At 39.0% G+C, this 23,186-nt stretch overlaps 1 protein-coding gene across 3 annotated transcripts in view; it reads left to right on the top strand.

Annotated features, from left to right (window-relative positions):
* The window catches only part of LOC150090033 (uncharacterized), a 108,329-nt gene extending 95,981 nt beyond the window's left edge, over window positions 1–12,348 (top strand). For all 3 annotated transcript variants that reach the window (XM_090368945.1, XM_090368943.1, XM_090368944.1), the window contains 2 exons: window positions 3,232–3,297; window positions 12,319–12,348. In XM_090368945.1, coding sequence (XP_090225071.1) covers window positions 3,232–3,297; window positions 12,319–12,339 — 87 coding nt within the window. In that variant the 3' untranslated portion in view covers window positions 12,340–12,348. The remainder of the gene's footprint in view (window positions 1–3,231; window positions 3,298–12,318) is intronic.
* Window positions 12,349–23,186: the final 10,838 nt, after the last annotated feature.

Raw genomic sequence — 23,186 nt, 5'->3', positions numbered from 1 at the left:
CAACTAGGTGCATCCCTCCATTGCTGCAGTGTATCCATCTGCAAATGGATTCTTCTGACAGAATAATGTGGCAATTCATGAGGACAGAATTGTAAAGAACTGGTTCTAGAACATGAGTGTGATTTTAGCCTACTGAGATGGCTTTCCCAATCATCAAATTTGAATCCATTTGTGCAGCTGTGGGGCGAGATTGAATGAGCATTTTGAAGTATAGATCTCTAACCATCTGGTTTACAACAGTTGTTGCAATCTGGATGGTTAGAGATGTGGGAAGCAGTTGTGTCAACATTGACCATCATCCTGGTGGCATGCTTTTGTCACCTTGTTGAATTCATGCCACAGTGAATCCAGGTTGTTCTTGAGTTATAAAGGGGAGGGGTACTGAATATGTTTCACATCTTACTGGATGGGAAACATGTTCAATTACCACCCATTGGCACCTATACAGGGTGTTTCAAAAATATTGGTACAAACGTTTAGGGATAGATAGGTAACATCTAAAGGAATGTGAATTGCATAGGAACCCATAACATCACTGTAAATCGGTAGACGACGCTGTTCATCAATTAATGAGAGGGAAAATTTCTGGTTTACTCATTCAAGCAGTAGTTGCCGCATGAAGAGTATGCATCGATATACGAACTGTGAGCTGGCAGACATGCACCTAGTGTACGGACCAGCAGAGAGCAATGGACGAGCTGCTCAACGAATTTATGGAGAATGCTTCCCAGACTTGTACCGGACCACTGTTTGTTTGCGCATGTGCATCAAAATTTGTGTGATTATGGGTTATTTAGAGGTAACAAGAGTAGTGAGGGCAGACCACGTTTGACGCGAACTCCTGCCATGAAAAAAAAATGTGTTGAATGCCTTCCAGAATAATCCTACTACCAGCACACGTGCCATTGCCTCTGCCTTAGGAGTGTCTCATTGCAGTGTACAGCGTGTCTGGCACGACGATTCCTTACACACACCCCCTTTCATCTCCAAAGGGTTCAGTTACTGCTCCCCCCCAAGATCATCCTGCACGTGTGGCTTTTGTGCAGTGGTTTCTCCAAGAAAGTGTTCAAGACTTGAATTTTCCAGCCTATGTTTTTTTCACAGATTATTTCACTCAGGAAGGCATTATTCAATCAGCACAATGTTCATGTGTGGGCTCACGACAACCCACATGGTGTGCGCCCCCATGCGGCACAACATCGCTTCACAATAAATGTGTGGGCAGGTATGGTCGGTGACTGCTTAGTCGGCCCATACCTGTTACCATCCTGCATGAACTCCGCTAAATATCAGATCTTTCTTGAACAAGTTCTACCAGGGTTACTTGACAATGGTCTGGCAAATGTGAGATGCAACGTTTGGTTTCAACATGATGGGGCGCCTGCCCATTATGGAAGGTGTGTTAGTGACCATTTGAACAAGTGTTTCGGGCGTCGATGGATTGGCCATGATGAACCCGTTGCCTGGCCCCCATGCTCACCTGATTTATTGAGCCTTGATTTCTTTCTGTGGGGGGGGGCCCTCAAATCTATCATGTATGAATCGCCTGTGGAGACGGAAATGGATCTCGTGGCGAGACTCGTCTGCGCTGCTGCTGCTGTCAAAGAAACTCCATGTGTGTTCGACCGTGTCCGCCAATCCATGCTGCGTCGGTGTCATGCATGCATCGTGTCTCATGGTGGAACCTTCGAGCTTCTGTTGTAACATCATGAAATGCATCCATCTCGTACTCCATTGTTAATATTATGTCAAATAAATGTTTGCCATTAATTATTGTCTTGTGTCATTTCTGCTTCTTGTGCCTCTGCTACTACTTTCCCGTGACGTTTCCGGTTATGGGTTCCTATGCGATTCACATTCCTTTAGATGTTACCTACCTCCCCTAAATGTTTGTACCAATATTTTTGAGACACCCTATATATGTTAGCAACTGTTATTCTGTAACTTACATGGCTGCCTCAATCATCCAACCTCATTCCTAGTGACATTGGCTCTGGGGAACAAGAAGGACTGTGTGTATTGTGGTAACATTCCTGACCTAGCCCTAAAGGATAGCATCACAAAACCAAGTAATGACTATGCCATTATTTGGTTTGAGACAAAGTGGTGACCACACTGAGGATGATTTATCGAGTGCAGATTGATGAATTCAGTATCACTATTCAGAAGAGGAGATGATACTATATTGTTAATGTCATTCTGATGTGCTTGATAATAGTCATGCTACATTTATATGTTGCTAATAATGCTGTTACACGAAAATGTGAAGCAGTGAAGTGGCAGGTGTTGGCATGTTCTTCATTTGTTGAATGTATTGCTACAAGGAACATGTAACAGGTCAGTCATACACAGCAAAACTTTCCCCCACTGGTGGTGATTTTTTGAATTTTGTTTTTTATATTCTCTTTTGCATCCTCTGATGAACATACCTCTGTCTTTAGTTTTTACATATTTATTGAATTTTTTCCTGGATTTTTTTGGGGAAGCAAATGCAAGTGTTTCTACTCCAGAAATTGAACACAGTTTTTCTATTGTTTAATCATATAAACCAACTATTAATGTTATGCCATACTTCACACATTTTATGTGATAAAGTAAAAAAAAAAAGTAAAGTGCAGCCATTATCAACCCACTGCAGGATGGAAGCCTCCTCAACAATTCATGCTGACGGAAATGGACCATAATCTGCCACGCTGGTCCAGTGCGGGTTGGCAGATCGACCGTATTCAGCAGTCAGGGGCTTGAACCCCCGGTCTACTCAAAGAGCGTGTGCTACTGCACTCCCGCTCCTGACCACTAATTCATTTATGAAATGAAGGATCACATTTCATATTACTCATTATTAAAATTGTCATATATACTCACGTTTTATTCACTTTCCCATCTAATTTTCAATCAATCTCTAATTTATCTGTCATCTGATCTCCTTGTTACCAACTCTTTTCTTCATCCAGCCAGCCCTTTTTACTAGCTCTCTGTCCTCTTATCCACCTCCAATTTTCGAAGCTGTTTACCTGGTGCGATAAAATTATGTGTACTGTTACTTGGAAAGAGTGGTAAGAGATGGCAGATTTGTTGGAAGATTTCTCATTGTTACATCCCTTCAGGTGGATGAATGAATAGGATGACTAATTAATTCCTTACATTTTGACATACATGTAGCTACTTTAAATTGTATTCCTTTGCTGTTTTTTTCATTTATAACACATTTGTATTTTCAAAAATTTTCAGAAAGTGAATGTAGACGTTCATAAAGATCTTGCAGACCAAGTTGATACATTGAAAAGTCAAGTTAGAGTAAGTAAATTCTTTTATCAGTTTGATAAATATTTTTTTTACTTAAATTTTTCAGTTGCTTTAAAATATTTTGAATTTGTTGCATATCTTTCTGTACATTAAAATAATTTTCCTCCTAGTGATATTTATTCAGCCAATGGGAGAAGAGAGATGCTGTTTACATGGTAATACGTAACATATACTAATTTACGTAACAGAAGCTTGTTTTACTGCGGTAAAACAAGCTTCTGTTTAAGCGTGGTCACGCGCTATGTTTATCTGACATGACCACGCAGTACCATGCTTGATTTCCATATGTAACGTATTTATGTATTCATAGCAAAGAGACAAACACAATGTCGAAAGCGTCTGTAAGTATTTTATTTTACTTTATCAAAAGAAGCAAGCATAGCAAGCAGGGGACGAAGCCCCCTAGTAACATGAATAAAAATTCTTAAATTTTTTTCAGTCACTGACTTTATAAGTTTTAACTCCCCCCCCTCCCAACACAAGAAGGTTTATAATCTGCTGAAATGCGATTACATGTGTGGGGATTGAGTCGGTTTCCAATATTTTCTATTAATTTTTTGTTTTCCCCTGATTGCTAAAACTATATGGACTCCAAATATAAAATATCATTTTAATATATTACTAGCAGTTTTTTTTTTTTTTTTTAAATACAATTCCTAAGGAAGGTGGATTTTTCAGCCATTTTTTACATCTCACTTTTACACCTCGACTAAGGTAAAGAAAGCCCACACGAGAAGCATGCAGAAGTTCAATGAAATTTACCGGTAAAAGTACTTTGCTGTAACAGCTTTTGTATTGTTGCTCGCTCGGTAAACAGACGGTGGGTGTTATTGGTCTGGAGTAGAAGTTGAATCCCACAGGAGCTTGAAAACCCTCCCGAAGTGGAGGGGATAACCTGACCTTTTTTTATTTAGAATCACTAATTGAATCATGAACAGAGTTATATTGGAAATTCTAGCGTCGTAAAAAATGTTCGTAACATAGTTTTACCAGTAAACTTTTTCAAAGTTTGCCGTGCTTCTTGTGTGGGCTTCCTTTACCTTTGCCATTTTTTTTCTTAATAAACAATTTATCCACTAGTCCACCAGTGATTCTAAAGAAAAAAGGTCGGGTTACCCCCCTCCGCTTCGGGAGGGTTTCGATCTCCCATGGGATTCAATTTCTACTCCTGACCGATAACACCCATTGTATGTTTACTGAGCAAGCAACAATACAAATGCCGTTACAGCAAAGTACTTTTCCCGGTAAATTTATCGAACTTTTGTGTGCTTCTCATGTGGGTTTTCTTTACCTTCACCTACACCTCAATTTTAAAAGGAAATAGTGTGAAAATAAGAAGTATTTCTCATTGAATTTTTTCTTGTTAGTAAAGAATAGTATAATTTTTCAGAAATATCTGATATCCCATTCATATCTGCAGTAGTTATTTTTAATAAAATTTTTAAATATAAAACTCTCAAAACAATTATGACATGGTGGCATATCAAGCCATCATTTATTTTTACAATAAATGAAAATGATAACTGTTCTCGTTGAAATCCTTGCTGCCTCTAACTTGCCAGATACTGACTGGAGAGAGTCTGAGTAGTATGTATGCGGGAGAGCATTTTCGAGGTCACGAAGTGACCTCGAAAATGCTCTCCAGCTTCTTATGTCAAGAAGCTGGATATATTCTTGCTATGAGTATGCCATGTCAAAAAATTTCATTACTTCATACAGCATGGCCTCCCTACCTTTTCTTACTACTGATTACATCACGAATTGTCAAACTAATAAAACAAATTTATTTGAGAAAGGATCTAAACCTCCCAAACATTTCCTTGTTCAGTACACACATATTTGTGTTCTCAGGTCTCAATGATGTCCATTTCCTCTTACAGTCTGGCAAACCCCATGTACTTTTTCTGACAGAATCCCAGTTATTGGTTGATTGAACCACTGCTCATCTCAGTTGTCTGAATTATTCACTCTATGATTCCTTTCACTTCAAAGATGAATAAAACAGAGATGTAGTATTTTTGGAATCTCCTCTTTTCAATCTTTTCTGTGACTTAAAATCTTTCTACCATATTCTGTTAAATTCATCTGTTGCCTCTATTAGCATTAGCATTAGTAGAGGCATTTGATGCAAGAAAGCAAGCTTATGCAGCATCAGCCAAAAAAAAAAAAAAAAAAACCCACTTCCACTTCACCCCTCTGTTCGTTCAAAATACCTGTCCAGCTGAGCCTTAAACTTATTTAGGCTATCAACCTTCACCACAAGGGATGGAAGTCTGTTCCACCAACCAACCACCCGCTGGCTAAAGGCAAATTTCCGCACGTCTATCCTACATCTGTCTTTCCTCAATTTGAATTTATGCCCTCTCAGGTGATTTTTCTGAGCTAGAGGAAGAATCCCATCAGCATTGAGCATGCTTAAACCATTCAAGGCTTTATACACCTCTATCAGATCACCTCGCTGGTGCCTAGTCTCCAGACACTGTAATTTGCAAAACTTAAGCCTTTCTTCGTAAGAGCACCCCTTTGTTCCATTCACTAATCTTGTTGCCCTTCTCTGTACTCGTTCCAGCAGCTCTACATCCTTCTTGAAATGAGGTCTCCAGACCTGTATACAGTACTCTAGGTGTGGCCTGACCATCACCTTATACAATGGAATAATCACCTCCTTATCCCTGCTGGAAAAATTCCTGTATATCATTGACAATACTCCATGAGCTACTCTTGCAGCCCATCTGCACTGCTCAGAGAACTTCATATCTGCCTGCACAACCACCCCCAAGTCCCTTTCATTCTCTACCACTGTCAGTGTAGTACCACAGAGTTGATACGTTGCTCTGGGGTTGCTGTTTCCCATGTGTAGTACTTTACATTTATCAATGTTAAACTTCATTTGCCACCTCTCAGCCCATCTGCTCAACCTTTCCAGATCCTGTTGCAGAAGCATAGTGTCAGTAGTGTCCTTGACAACCCTGCCAACCTTTGTATCGTCTGCAAACTTGGACATTAAGCCCGATATACCATCATCAATATCATTTATAAATACAGAAAACAATAATGGACCCAACACTGAGCCCTGAGGGACTCCACTAATAACATCAGTCCACGATGAGCAGTGTCCATTGATTACCACTCTCTGTCTTCTCCCCCTCAACCACCCCTTTATCCATTAGCATTAGCATTAGTAGAGGCATTTGATGCAAGAAAGCAAGCTTATGCAGCATCAGCCAAAAAAAAAAAAAAAAAAAAAACCCACTTCCACTTCACCCCTCTGTTCGTTCAAAATACCTGTCCAGCTGAGCCTTAAACTTATTTAGGCTATCAACCTTCACCACAAGGGATGGAAGTCTGTTCCACCAACCAACCACCCGCTGGCTAAAGGCAAATTTCCGCACGTCTATCCTACATCTGTCTTTCCTCAATTTGAATTTATGCCCTCTCAGGTGATTTTTCTGAGCTAGAGGAAGAATCCCATCAGCATTGAGCATGCTTAAACCATTCAAGGCTTTATACACCTCTATCAGATCACCTCGCTGGTGCCTAGTCTCCAGACACTGCAATTTGCAAAACTTAAGCCTTTCTTCGTAAGTGCACCCCTTTGTTCCATTCACTAATCTTGTTGCCCTTCTCTGTACTCGTTCCAGCAGCTCTACATCCTTCTTGAAATGAGGCCTCCAGACCTGTAGACAGTACTCTAGGTGTGGCCTGACCATTGCCTTATACAATGGAATAATCACCTCCTTATCCCTGCTGGAAAAATTCCTGTATATCATTGACAATACTCCATGAGCTACTCTTGCAGCCCGTCTGCACTGCTCAGAGAACTTCATATCTGCCTGCACAATCACCCCCAAGTCCCTTTCATTCTCTACCACTGTCAGTGTAGTACCACAGAGTTGATACGTTGCTCTGGGGTTGCTGTTTCCCATGTGTAGTACTTTACATTTGTCAATGTTAAACTTCATTTGCCACCTCTCAGCCCATCTGCTCAACCTTTCCAGATCCTGTTGCAGCAGCATAGTGTCAGTAGTGTCCTTGACAACCCTGCCAACCTTTGTATCATCTGCAAACTTGGACATTAAGCTTGATATACCATCATCAATATCATTCTATCATCCTCCCAACTCCATTAATCACTTGGGATTAGTGTAGTTGGGAGAACCAAGAGAAATTACCTCTCTTTGTAACTTGACTTTCTCCAGTCCAACTTTTCTAACAGCGAGGTAATTTTCCTTGGTAATTTTAACGTTTGCAACTCCAGCTGGCTTCCGTTTCTAGTCACATGAACTCAGCTGGTCAAGATGCTGAGGCTTTTGCAATTACTAATGCCCTTGCACAGATTGTTCATTTACCTACCAGAATACCAGACAGTCCTAACCACACAGCCAACACACTTGATCTTTTTCTCACGAACAACCACGGCTTCTAAGTACATGGTCTTCTAGGCATCTCAGATCACAACTTGGTCTCTTCTCCAATGGAGCCTTTTTCTCACAGCCATTCTCACCCTTGTGTTCTTTGTTGTTACAAGAATGCAAGTTGATCTCGAGATTTATTTTCTTCTTTTCTGTGGTCAGATTAACGTTTCAAATCTTCTGATGTCAATGTTTGCTCAGATCGTGTCAGTGAAATTATTCTTGTAGGGATGAAATTCTTTATTCCACACTCAATCTTAAAATTTCATGTTGCATATTACAATGGGCTTGCATCCAAATCTCCAAGTTCATTTTCTGCCAACACCAAAGTTCACAACAATTGTAAAGCAGTTATTAATCAGTCCAAACTAGATTTTGAACAGTCTCAGAGTAGAAAACTTGCTCTCTTATCAACATGGTAGTTAATCATTTTGATCATTTTGGTCCCTTGCTAAAGCTTTGGCAGTTTTTTCCCATCTCTATTCCCACCCCTGTTAAAACCCAATGGTTCTATTGCCACCTCACCTAAAGATAAAACTGACCTGCTAACATCCTACTTTTCTTCTAACTCTTGTATCAGTGATATAGGTATACCACCTCCTGTTCTCAAAACACTCCATTCAATGCCTTCTGTGATCTTTCCATGAATAGGATGTCAGAAGAATTTTGAATGGTTTTGATTCCAAGATAGTACCAGGTGCTGATGTTATTTCTCCACTTGTTCTCAAAACCTGTGCTCCTGAGCTTACACATGTTCTGTGTCACCTTTTTCCACTTTCTTATTCTACTGGTAATTTTTCTTCTGCTTGGAAATTTGCTCATATCCAGTTAGTTCTTAAAAAGGGGGACAAATCCGTCCCATTGCACTTAACTGAAAGGACAGAATTCATGGGATACCTGGTTGCTGGGCAATGTGACGCTGTCACCCCTCTCACTAGTGGACAAACCTACTGATTGGCTGGTATATAGGTACACTGCATTCACATAGATGGTAATTCGATGTCAGTATTGATAAATGTTGCGAGTTAACCGACTTTGAAAGAGGGATAATAGTGAGTGCCCAATGCATGGATCACTCTATCGCAGAGGTGGTACAGAAATTGCCCTATCCACATTCGACAGTATCAAGAGTTTCTCGGGAAATTGATATTTCCGGAATAACATCTCATTGCGGACAATGCTGTAGGCAGAGAAAGGTGGTAGATGAACACTGCTGTTGACGTCTGTCTTGCATTGTTTCAGCCAACCAGAGATCGACACTGGCACAAATCACCGCCGACTTCAACAAGGGAGGTGCCAGAAACATCTTCACCATTAGGCAATCATTAGCTGCAATAGGTTATGGGAGCAGCTTACCCACCAAAGTCCCATTTCTAACACCACGTCACAGGACTGTACACCTCAACTGGGCAAAGCAACATCAGCACTGAACTTCGGATGATCAGAGATGTGTCTTCTGTCCGATGAGTCCTGTTTCCAGATATTTTGACTGGATGGGAAGGTGCTTATCTGGTGGAACCGCATGAAGCTGTGCACTTGTCATGTCAACAAAGAACTGTTCGGGCATGTGGACGGTCGGTAATGGTCTGGGGCATGTTCAACTGGCACACATTGGGACCTCTGGTAAGTGTAGATGCATCTCTGAATGGCCACGGTTACGTGTCCATCCTTGCAGACCATCGGCATCCTTCCATGGTCATCGTCTACCCACAGATCAATGGACTCTTCCAGTAGGAAAATGCACCTTCCCACAGAGCCATGGCAACTAGAACATGGTTCAAAGAGCATTCTGATTTTACCGCCATGGAATGGCCTTCCCCTTCACTGGACATGAACTCTGTATAGCATCTTTGTGATGCTGTAGAAATGTCCATTTGAGCTTTGGATGCTCCACCCAGGAATGCAACGGAATTATGGACAGCAGTGCAGCAAGCATGGATGGAAATACCTGTGGAATGCTTTCGTGGACTGAATGCCTCACCATGTGACTGCCCTTATCTGGGCAAAAGGTGGTCCTTCCTGTTTCTAGGTAGATATTCCATGATTTTTGTCCATTAAGTGTACTTCTATTCTTTCTAAAGTAATAGAAAAATCCATTAACCACCAACTCCTAAACTAGCTAGAAACCTTCCATCTGATGAATAATTGTCAATATGGATTCTGTCAGTGTCAATCCACTGGTGATATACTGACTTATGTTCCCCATCTATGGAAAAATTCAGTAGAAAAGGTTGGTGAAACTGAAGCAGTTGTTCTTGACATTTCAAAGGCTTTTGATCATGTTTGGCATAAAGGTCTTCTAAATAAATTCCATAAATGGAAGCTTGTTTAGAAGACCTCTCTACCAACTTTTTTTTGTAATTGGGTATCCAAATTTCCTCTGACTGCTTACTGCTGGTGATGATAGACTGTTCTCTGTCTTCTCACTTCTCCACTAATGCTGGTGTTCACAAAGGTTTGGTTCTTTTTCCAACTCTTCCTGTTGTATATTAATGACCTTCAATTGACTGGAAATCCTATCCATAGTCTTGTTGATGACAGCACACTGCATTCCACCTTCCATGTATCTTTTAGTTTGAGAAACCATGCCCTGCACAAACAGCTTCACCTTCTCTAATATCTATACATCTACTACTGATTCCTTAAATGCTGATCTCCAGGTAATTCTCCAGCGGGGCAAAGAGAACTTAGTTAATTTCAATCCTTCTAAACCTTGCTCCTGTCTTATATCTCACAAAAAGGATTCTTCTGCACCTCTGCTTATCTTTTATGACACTCAGATTTCTAAACAAGATCATGTATTATCTCTTTTAGAGATTACCCTAATTGCAGATATTTACAAATTTAATTCTAACTTGTGACTTCTTTTCTCAACATTTCTTCCAAACCAGTGTAAATATCATCAGCTAATCAACATGGATTCTTAGTTAAACTCACAAAACTGATTTTTTTCCTTCTTCATATAGCTCTTCAATATTTGTTCATTTTGTATATTTCTTGAAAGTTACATTCCTCAGAAATTAAGGTCCTGTGTCTAAAACTATTTTTTGTCTTATAAGTCTTTTTCATGCACAACCCTTACCTGGTACTAAGGTTGTGTATGGTATGTTCTAATATTGTTCATATTTGGATTTCATAAAAAATGTATATTTAAAATTTATACAAAATTGCAGTTAGAGTTAAGATTATAGAAACTAAACATTCTGTAGTTTGACTTAAGACTAGTAGAAACAATCACGAAGAGCTTGTTATGGAAATGCAAAACGATAGAAAATAAGGATAAAGAATGAATGGGTATTACTATTAATACCAATTGAAACTTTACAACTTAAATGAAAATATTTTAAATAATCACTATATACTTTCTAGATATATTTTTCTACAGCAGAGATTGTTTGGCTGTTCTTAAGAAAATTAATCTTAAGTAAAAGCATAAAATTATGTCATAATGTAATGAATCTGCAAATATGCTCCTCTAGAAACTGATTACTACAATATACAGATTTGTAAAAGAATAAGAGAAGTTTACCCCAATATGATATGTAGAACAATTCCATATGATACTGATTATAATATGAAGGAAGGAAAATTATTTTGCAATATTTTGTTATATTTTTAATTAATTTTTTACTTAATTTTTAATTGCGTTAAATGGATTTTTAATTGTGTTCAATTGATTTTTAATTATTTTTTACTGTAATGTAAGATTTTAGATTTTTGTAATTGTTTTCATTTTAATTTCTGGAGAGTATCATACAGAAGTGTTCTATGTATCATATTGAGGTAAACTTCTCTTATTCTTTTACAAATATTGATATCAATGTAGAACATATTGAGCATTACAGCTCTGGTTCATACTATCAAATATACAGATTTATAATTTGCAGTGATTTTCAACTTAGTATTTCAATGTTTATATTTAACTATAAGCATTATTTTGCTATTTAACTATTTTATGTTGCTTCCTGCCAAACATTCAGTAATCGTGCTTCTTCAGATTTTGCTGCTTTGTCTTGTTGGTATTTTGTTTTTTTAGCCCTCCTCTCCCGATTTGAACAGTTAAAGTAATTTAAAGTGCATTAATATTTTATGATAATATGTACAGTAATTAGTAACACTGCTATTTACTTATTCAGCTATGCAAAATAAATAAACAATTGAACAGCAGTACCTTTTCCCATTTGTGGAAGTAGTGAGGTGGCTGCTGAACAGATTCATTAGGAAGAGGAAAATATCTTTTAGCAGGCTTTGGTCTCAATAATTGTAGTGTTATTACTGTGAGTTTTCTTTATGTTTCGTTCAAATAAACAGTACTTCTCAAAAGAGATGCATAATACAATATCAATCTAATGCAGTGTCAAAATATAACCTAAGCCATTTTAATGGTTATTGTCTCTTATCATTGGGTGATTCTGCATTCCACCAGTATACCAATGGCATAAGAAATATATATAGTACTGTATTTGAAGTTTCTGTTTTCATTCTTACATTATCTAAATGTTCAATAAATATGTTTTTATTTTAAAATAATTAAAAAAATAAAATTGTAGATGATATATTTTTATAGAAGATATTTTAATATTTATATATTTTTTTTCAGGCAAACATTGCTAGTAAGTAACTGATCAGCTGTAAGTAAGTATGTAAGTATTTGTTTGTTTTAAAACCCTTTAATGAGAGATTACACAGGCCTACAGTGGTTTGGAGTTTGGCTAATTATTTATATCTCGTAGTAATTCATATAGACAGAGTTCAAAAATGACATCCATTTTTGTCCATTACACAGATTTTTTACAGAACATCATATTTTTTATGCCCTTGAAAAAATATGCAAACGTGATATTGAATTTTTTATATTTACATGGTTATGACCACTGGTTTTCAATTTTTATAGTATGACCACCAGAAACTAACCAAAATTAGAAATAAGTGCTGAGAATGCATAATTCAAAATGGCAAAATATAAGTGGACAGCAGACCACTAGAAAGTATCATTCTTTGGATTACAATTAGTTTACGTAGAACAATTATAATAAATTTTCATTTTTTTTATTGGGACATTTGCAGAATCAAAAAAATTAAAAATTTGAATACAAGGGAGTTATAGCCCAACTCTACCTAAGAATAACTGAAAATCACATTCAGCCAAAATTAATTATTAAACATGGGAATGAAAACCATGTAAATACTGTATTATACTCAAAAAAGTTCTTGGCCTGCTCTGTTAGTATTGAATCAGAGATGAAGCACCTTCTGAAAATCTATGCTTAACCTGTCCATATAAACCATTTCCAAGTTTTTTTCCTGTGGTTTGTGTAGCATTTGCCTTTTATCCAGTGCCTTTTTAGTATAAGAGGCAGCAACAAACTTCAATCTTTTAATGTGAATATCATAGATTGTTGATAAACTGATCTTACAATCTCTCATAACAGTATCTTTGTTATATCCCATTTGTAGTTTACTTAGCATTAGCAAAGGCACATGATGCAAGAAAGCAAGCTTATATAGCATCAGCCAAAAAAAAAAAAAAAAAAAAAAAACCCCTTTATTTCACCCATCCACTCGCTCCAATGTTTGTCAAGTTCTGCCTTGAATCTGTTTAAGCTATCAACTTCTACAACGATAGATGGAAGTTTGTTCCAACAATCAAGAACCTGCTGGCTAAAGTCAAACTTCCACACATTATCCTACAATCGGCCTTCCTCAATTTGAATTTATGCCATCTCAGGCGATTATTCTGAGCAAGAGGAAGAATCACTTCAGCATTGAGCATGCTCAAACCAGTTAAGGCTTTATACACCTCAATCAGATCACCTCGCAGGTGCCTAGTCTCCAGACACTGTAATTTGCAAAAGTTAAGCCTTTCTTTGTAAGAGCAACCCTTTGATAGCATTAGCATTAGTAGAGGCATATGATGCAAGAAAGTAAGCTTATGCAGTATCAGCCAAAAAAGAAAAAGAAAAAAAAAAAAAATCACTTCCATTTCACCCCTCCGTTCATTCGAAATACCTGTCCAGCTGAGCCTTAAATTTATTTAGGCTATCAACTTCCACAACAAGGGATGGAAGTCTGTTCCACCAACCAACTACCTGCTGGCTAAAGGCAAATTTCCGCACATCTATCCTAAATCTGTCTTTCCTCAATCTGAATTTATGCCAATCAGGTGATTATTCTGAGCAAGGGTTTAGAAACAATTCAAGGCTTTATATACCTCGATCATATCACCTCGCCGGTGCCTAGTCTTCAGACACTGTAATTTGCAAAACTTTAGCCTTTATTCTTAAGAGCAACCCTTTGTTCCATTTACTAATATTGTTGCCCTTCTCTGTACTCGTTCCAGTAGCTCTACATCCTTCTTGAAATGAGGCCTCCAGACCTGTATACAGTACTCAAGGTGTGGTCTGATAGCCTTATACAAGGGAATAATCACTTCCTTATCCCTGGTAGAAAAATTCCTATATATCATTGACAAGACACCATGAGCTACTCTTACAGCCTGTCTGCACTGCTCAGAGAACTTCATATCTTCCTTCACAATTAACCTCAGGTCCTTTTCATTCTCTACCACTGTCAGTGTAGTACCACAGAGTTGATACGTTGCTCTGGGGTTGCTGTTTCACCTATGTAGTACTTTACATTTGTCAATGTTAAACTTCATTTGCCACCTCTCAGCCCATCTGCTCAACCTTTCCAGATCCTGTTGCAGCAGCATAGCGTCAGTACAACACTGCCAACCTTTGTATCGTCTGCAAACTTGGACATTAAGCTTGATATACCATCATCAGTATCATTTATAAATACAGAAAACAATAATGGACCCAACACTGAACTCTGAGGGACTCCACTAATAACATTAGTCCACCATGAGCAGTGTCCATTGATTACCACTCTCTGTCTTCTCCCCCTCAACCACCCCTTTATCCATAGCAGCAATTTGCCTCCAATGCCACACTGCTCCAATTTGTGCAGCAGTCTTCCATGTGCAACAGTATCAAAAGCCTTTCTAAGATCCAAATATATAATATCATAGTTATTCCCTGCATCCAGTTCTTTTGTGACTGCATCATAGTATCTAAGTAAATTGGTCAGGCATGACTCTCCCTTAACAAAACCATGCTGTGTCTGAGCTATAACTGAAGTCTTGTCTAGATGATCCTGCAGTGCTTCTTTAACCAGTGCCTCCATTAATTTTCCTGGAATACAAGTTAAACTCACAGGTCTATAATTACTTGTGTCAGCCTTTGATCCTCCTTTGTGAATTGGGGTCACATTTGCACATCTCCAGTCTATGGGTACTTCCCCCGAGTCCAAAGAAGCTCTCATAATTATGGCTAAGGGTTTGCTTACTGCCTTTGCTACCTCCTTTAATATAACTGGATATATCCCATCCACCCCAGGTGCCTTTTTTATGTTTATCCTCAACAATGTCTCCTCCACTTTCCTGTGTTATTACAAAATCATCTAGCTCACTGCCAGAGTTTACTTCACCTCTGGCATTCACCTTCCTGAATAACTCCTCATGTGTGAATGTAGATGCAAAATACTTGTTTAGTTTGTTAGCCACCTGAGCAGTATCCTCAACTGTTGAACCATCAGTATCCAGTGAACCAATCTGATTCATCCCATTCCTTCTAGATATTACATAGGTAAAGAACTCTTTTCTGTTTTTCTTTGCATTCTTTGCCAAGGATTTCTCATAATCTGCCTTTGCCTGCCTAATCTCCTTTGTGACTTAGTTACAGACCAGCTTATATCTATCTTAGGCTTCCTTGTCACCCATTAATTTCTATGTATCCCATGTATTTTTCTTCTCTTCCATATGTCTCCTTAGTTCATCTGACATCCATTTAGGCCTAAATCTTGAACAATATTTCTTAGTTGTTAGGTAAAGCCTAGTAGCTTCCAAGATAAGTTCTTTGAATGCTTCCCATTTTGAAATTTCTGTTGGTAACATCATCAGTTGGTTCCACTGTATAGAATTTAACTGTCTCAGACCATCGTAGTTGCCTTTATGAAAGCAAAAGCCCTTCCTTTTACTCCTAATGGTAGTTACCTCTTTCAGTAAATCCCACTTCAGCACACTGTGATCACTGCCACCTAGTGGTTCCTTTATCTAAAATAAAGGTAAAATGCAGCCATTATCAACCCGCTGCAGGATGGAAGCCTCCCGAACAATTCATGCTGAGGGAAATGGACTATAATCTGCCACGCTGGTCCCGTGCTGGTTGGCAGATCGACCGTGTTCAGCAGTCAGGGGCTTGAACCCCGGTCTACTCAAGGAGTGTGTGGTACTCCACTCCTGCTCCTGACCACTCGGCTACGGAGGCCGTTTTTGCAGATTCTTAATGCATGAAGAATCACTACTGATAATCAGATCAAGAGTATTATCCCCTCTAGTTGCCTCCCGAACGTGCTGATGTAGAAACCAATCATCCAATAAATCCACTAAAGCTTTGCTAGTGTGTGAGTGACCAACCCACAAATTCCAGTTAATATCTGGGAAATTAAAATCCCCATTATAAGACTCTCTGATTTACTGGCCCACTCTATTTCCCTGTACAGTTTCTTATTATACTCATCAGAGTCATTAGGCCTATAGCACACTCCTACTCTCAATTTTGATTTACCTATGCTTATGTCACACCAAACTGACTTGACACTGCCCTGTCCATCGATGTCGACTGGCTTCACTTCCTTGGATTTTGTGTGTTTCTTAACTAATAGCATAACCCCTCCTCCCTTCCTATCCTGTCTATCCTTTCTGTACACATTGTAGTCTCCAAATTCCAGTTCTGCATTCCTTATATCTGTGTGACACCTCGTCTCTGATATCCCAACAATATCTGCCTTTGATGTTTTGAGCAATACCTCAAATTCATCAAATTTATTTACCAAACTTCTAGCATTGGTGTACACGCAAGTATACATGCACCTGTTCCTATTGTTAGCTACCCTAACACAACCCATGTGTTTACTTGTTCCACAATGACTCCTAGCTGTCTTTGAAATATCCTGCATCTTGTTTTCCAGGTTACTGCTCATTCCAATAGAAGCAGTGCAAGAATCACTTTCACCTCTGCCAGTGGCTGCTGTTAAATCTATTAGTCCTTGTATCCCTCCAAGCTAGCAGTTTTCTGACCCACCTAACACTGTCTCGATAGCATCAACAAATATTCTTGCACCCTTTCTATTTAAGTGTATCCCATCACTGTAGAAGCAGTCTCTCCTGTTAACAAGTACAGACCAGGCTGAAAAAAATTCTACCCCTTGATCCTTGCACAATCTTTCCAGGGCCGAATTGATCGACAAGGCTCTCGTCATATACTCCCTCCTATCGTGTCTGGGCAGAATTGCAGACACTTTCAAATTCAACCCTAATTCACGGCTTTTTTTGAACAGTGACCTGTACTTGTTAATCTTGTTGCCCTTCTCTGTACTCGTTCCAACAGTTCTACATCCTTCTTAAAATGAGGCCTCCAGATGTGTGTACGGTACTCAAGTTGTGGCCAGACAATTGCCTTATATAAGGGGATAATCACCTCTTTATCCATGCTAGAAAAATTCCTGTATATCATTGACAAGACACCATGTTTAACTTGTATTTCGGAAAAAATAATGGAGTCACTGGTTAAAGAAGCATTGGAGGATCATCTACACAAGGCTGCAATATTAGTTAAGACACAGCTTGGTTTGTTAAAAGGAGGTCTTGTCTGACCAATTTGATTGGATATTATGATGTGGTCACAAAGGAACTGAATGCTAAAAATAATTTTGATATCATACACTTGGATTTCAGGAAAGATTTTGATACTGTTGCACATGGAAGACTGCTGTACAAATTGGAGAGGTATGGCTTTAAGGGTAAGTTGCTACAATGGATAAAAGGATGGTTGACGATAGAGAGTGGTAATCAATGGACACTGCTCTTCGTGGACAAATGTTATTAGTGGAGTTCCCCAGGGTTTGGTGTTGGGCCCATTGTTGTTTTGTATATTTATCAATGATATTGATGAAGGTATATCAGGTTTAATGTCCAAGTTTGCAGATGATACAAAGGTTGGCAGGGTTTTTAACGACAGTATAAAGACAGTATGCTACTCCATCTGGATCTAAATAAGTTGGGCATATGGGCTGAGAAGTGGCAACTGAAGTTTAACGTTGAGAAATGCAAAGTACTGCGTACGGGTAGCAATAATCCAAGAGAAACGTACCAACTGTGCGGTACTTCACTCAGGGAAGTGGAAAGTGAAAAAGACCCGAGGTTAATTGTGCAATGAAATATGAAGTTTGCTGAGCAGTGCAGACGAGCTGCCAGGGCAGGTCATGGAGTCTTGTCGATGATCTATAGGAATTTTGCTAGCAGCGACAGGGGGGTGATTATCCCGTTGTACAAGGCAATGATCAGGCCACACCTAGAGTGGAGGCCTCATTTTAGGAAGGATGTAGAGTTGCTAGAACAAGCACAAAGAAGGGTAACAAGATCAGTGAGGGGAACAAAGGGGTGGTCTTACCAAGAATGGCTTAAGTTGTGCAAATTGCAGTGTCTGGAGAGTAGGCACTTGCGAGTGCGAGGTGTATAAGGCCTTGAATGGGTTGGGTTTTGAGCAAGCTGAATGCTCATGGAATTCTTCCTCTTGCTCAGATTAAGAACCTGAGGAGGGCATAGATTCAAATTGAGGAAAGACAGTTGTAGAATAGATGTGCGGAAATTTCCCTTTATCCAGTGGTTGGTTGAGTGGTGGAACAGACTTCCATCTTTTGTTGTGAAAGGTGATATCCTAAATAAATTTAAAGCTGAGCTGGACAGGTATTTCCAATGAATGATTGGAGGGATGAAATGAGAGGGTTTTTTTTTTTTGCTGATGCTGCATAACCTTGCTTTCTTGCATCGTATGCCTCTACTAATGCTAATGCTAATGTCTCATTAGTTCATCTGCCATCCATTTAGGCCTAAACCTTGAACAATATTTCTTAATTCGTATGAAAAGCCTAATAAGATTAATTCTTCAAATGCTTCTCATTGTGAATTTGCTGTTGGTAACATCATCAGTTGGTCCCACTATATAGAATTTAAATACTGTCTCAAACCACCGTAATCACCTTTACGAAAGCAAAAACCCTTCCCTTTAACCCTGTTGATAGTTACCTCTTTGAGTAAATCCCACTTTAGCACACTGCGATCACTGTCACCTAGTGGTTCCTTTATCTGCAGATTCTTAATGCATGAAGAATCACTACAGATAATCAGATCAAGAGTATTACTTCCTCTAGTTACTTCTCGAACATGCTGTTGCAGAAAACAATCATTCAGTAAATCCACAAAAGCCTTGTTAGTGTGTGAGTGATCAACCCACAACTTTCAGTCAATATCTGGGAAATTAAAATCCCGCATTATAATACACTCGGATTTACTGGCCCACTCTATTTCTCTCTGCAGCTGTTTATTATACTCATCAGAGTCATTAGGCCTATAACACACTCCTACTCTCAATTTTGCTTTCTCAGTGCTTATGTCACACCGAACTGACTTGATACTGCACTGTCCAGCCATGTTGACTGGCTGTACTTCCTTGGATTTCATGTGTTTCTTAACTCATAGCATAACCCCTCCTCCCTTCCTATCCTGTCTATCCTTTTTGTAAACACTGTATTCCTCAAATTCCAGTTCTGCATTCCTTATATGTGAAACCACATTTCTAATATCCCAAAAATATCTGCCTTTGATGTTTTGATCAACACCTCAAATTCATCAAATTTATTTACTATACTCCTAGCATTGGTGTACATGCACATATACTTGCTCCTGTTCCTATTCTTAGCTTTCCTAACACAGCCCATGTATTTACTTGTTCTCAATGACTCCCAGCAGTCTCTGGAATCACCTGCACCTTGTTTTCGATTCTGCTGCTCATTCCAGTAGAAGCAGTGCAAGAATCACTTTGACCTCTGCCATCTGCTACTGTTAATCTATTAGTCCATGTATCCCCCCACCAAGCTAGCAGTTTTCCAACTCACCTAACACTGCCTCGATAGCATCAGCAAATATTCTTGCACTCTTTCTATTTGAATGTATTCCAACCCTGTAGAAGCAGTCTCTCCTGTTAACAAGCACAGAGTAGGCTGAAAAAAATTCTATCCCTTGAGCCTTGCACAGTCTCTCCAGGGCCGCATTGATCGGCAAGGCTCTCATTATATACTCCCTCCTATCATGTCTGGGCAGAATTGCCGACACTTTCGAATTCAACCCTAACTCGTGGCTTTTTTTCAGCATTGACCTGTACTTGTTAAGTAATTCTGCCGGTCTCCTACTCTTAATATCATTAGTGCCAATGTGTACAACAATATCACCTTTTGTGCCCTTAAAAGATATCTGCTCTACAATGTCATCAACCTTTGATCCTGTCCACCTATCCTTTTTGCACAATATGTTCCTGTTTCCCTGATAATAGCATCACCACCAACAACAACTAGTTCCTTTGGGACCAGCAAGGGTTAGGATAGAAAGGAGTCCCATTTATGACAAGGCTAATGGATAAAATAATTAGAGCAGCCAAGATTTACCAGATGCTTGGAGGGATAGTCTTATAATACCGATATATAAAAGGAAAGGAGACATAAAAGACTGTAAAAACTATAGACCTATCAAACTAATGAGCCAGACAATGAAGTGGTTAGAGAGGGTGGTCAAAAGAAGACAGAGAGTTCAACTGTATGAACCAAGCTTGGCTTTATAAGGGGAGGAGCACTACCAATGGAATATTTATAGCAAGATTCCTGCAAGAGAGGTGTAGGGAGAAAGAACAAGCTCTCCTTAGAAAGAACTTAGCCTTCATAGACCTAGAAAAGGCCTATAAGAGTTGTGTTCCTGAGAACTATGTCAAGCTTATCCAGGATATGTACCAGGATAGTAGAACTGGAGTACTTAGTGCAGCTAGATTTAGTGATGCCTTCACTGTTAATGTTGGCTTCACTGCCCTTAGCCCGTTTCTATTTATCATAATGGACATGCTAACCAGAGACATTCAGAGCAATGGCTCTGACAGTTTACTCTTTGTAGATGACATCATGCTTAGTGGTGAATCACGAGAGAGAGATTACAGGAGATGTTAGAGAGATGTGTAACACTTCTAGAGCACGAAGGTCTAAAAGTCAACAGGAACAAGACAGAATATATGGAGTGCTTTGGCAACCGAGATGGCTCTCTCAGCATTGGCAATGTACAGCTTAATTGGTTTAACAACTACAAGTACCTTGGGTCAGTGCTAGACACAAATGGCAACTTTGAACAGGACATCTGAAGTCAAATAAAATCTGATTGGGCCAAGTGGTGGGAAATGTCTGGTGTTTTGAAAGACAAGAAGATGCCAACTAAACTGAAATCAAAAATTTACAAACAGGTGATAAGGACATGTATGTTATATGGCTCAGAGTGCTAGGCTGTTAAAAGAAAAGAAGAACGAGCTTTAATGTCAGCAGAAATGAGAATGCTAAGGTGGAGTTTGAGAATAATCTTGAGAAATAGAAGGCAGAATGAAGATATGAGACAGGAGATGAAAACTGCACCCACCAACTTGAAGGTTAGGGAGAACAGACTTGGTGGTGGGGGTACATCCAGCACTGCGAGTTTACCCACGTTACTAAGTATGTGCTTAGCTGCCAAGTTCCAGGTTGAAGGAGGAGAGGCAGGCCGAAGATGACAGTTGAGAGCAGAGTGCAGCAAGATATGCAGGAACTAGGGCTCACTCCAGCAGACTATGCCAACCTTACTAAGTGGACACTTTCCATCCATGTCGCTGACCCCTAACTGGGACAAACAGCATGGATAAAGTAAGTAATAGTTAGTTTGTAACATAAAAAAAATACATTTTGTTTTCTTAATCTAGCTCCTTCTGTAAGATCCATGAAGCACCTGCATGTGCCTTCTCTACCAGTCAGAAATGCTCATTACAGTTTCATCATGTGATTCTCTCTCTCTCTCTCTACAATTTTACATTCTTTGAAACACACACACACACACACACACGCACACACCATTGAATCCATTCTTTGAGATATTCTTTGAGACAAATGTCTGCACCTTTTATTGATTTCACCTTTAAAGGTGGTCAGTGGTCAACATATAATATATTGACCACATTTAGCTTTAATTACACACTGTATTCACTCATTGCTAGACTCGGAACCAATTTTTAATAATAGGAACACAGTATTTTGTTCCATCCTTGCTTTGCCACACTAATAAATTCTGCTTATGGGCATGTTGGAAATGAATTAAAATACTGGCTACAAGACAGTATTTTAGTTCATTTCATAGGAATTCAGTGGGATTCGGGTTTGGGCTAATTGAAAGGCCAATGAATCTTTTGCATGCCTATGTTTTTAAATTGTGACCACAGTCTTTGTAATGTGACATGGTGCACTGTCATGCTGAAACAAAAAAGGGCTCTCCTTTTTTGTGGAGTGGAATTGTCCAGAATGTCAGTGTACTGCATGATAATCATTGTTCCAAGAACAATGGCCAATAATTTGGCAACATGACCAATAAATTGGAAAACCATGAATGCACCAATTAGTCACTCCAAAACATACCTTTCCAATGATCAGTTACAATGGGTTGTGCACCAGCCAAGTCGATGCTGCTTTACATGCTGTGATATTCGGTTTGAACTGCAGTTCTTCCATAAAATCCAGTGCTATACATCTTTCTATGTATCATCCTTATATTGATATCAGATCTTTTAGCCTCCTTGAGGTCCTGGTTGACTGTATTCAATGAGGACTTATGGGATCTACATACCACTCTTCTGAATGTCTTTTTTTTGGTGTCTTTTTTATCAATTTAATATTAGTTTTGGTGATATGAAAGCCAAAAAAAACCACTTTCATATCACCTGTCCACCCTTCTAATAATAATAATAATTTGTCTAGTCCTTAAATTTATTCAAGCTACTCACTCAGACAACACCAAATGGAAACTTATTCCAACAATCAGTTCTTCACTGGCTGAAAGCAAATTTCCACACGTCTATCCTGAAACCAACTTTCCTCAGTTTAAATATGTCCCTTCATGTATGTTGTCTGAGTAAGAGGAAAGATGCTACTGGCATTAGCTTACTCAATCCATTCAAATCCTTAAACACCTCAATCAGATCTCACAGTTGCTTAATTTCCAGATAATGAAATTTACAGGACTAAAGTCTTTCTTGGTAGAGTATCTTTTTATTCAATCTCACTAATTTCATTGTTCTTCTCTGCAGCCATTCCAACAGATCCACATCCAGTCCTAAAATGAAGCTTTCAGACCTGTATGCAGTACTCAGGGTGTGGCCTTTTACAATGGGATAATCACCTCTTTATCCCTGCTACCAAAATTTCTGTATATATCATTGACAAAATCCCCATGAGCTGTCCTAACAGCCTGTGCACTTTTCATAGAACTTCCCCTCTGATTACACAATTACCCCTAGG

The sequence above is a fragment of the Mastigoproctus giganteus genome, chromosome 2, assembly GCF_048544385.1.
Source record: "Mastigoproctus giganteus isolate SK-2022 chromosome 2, ASM4854438v1, whole genome shotgun sequence".
NCBI classification, from domain to species: domain Eukaryota; kingdom Metazoa; phylum Arthropoda; class Arachnida; order Uropygi; family Thelyphonidae; genus Mastigoproctus; species Mastigoproctus giganteus.
Note: the sequence above shows the minus strand (reverse complement) of the source record. Positions and strands in the feature narration are given on the sequence as shown.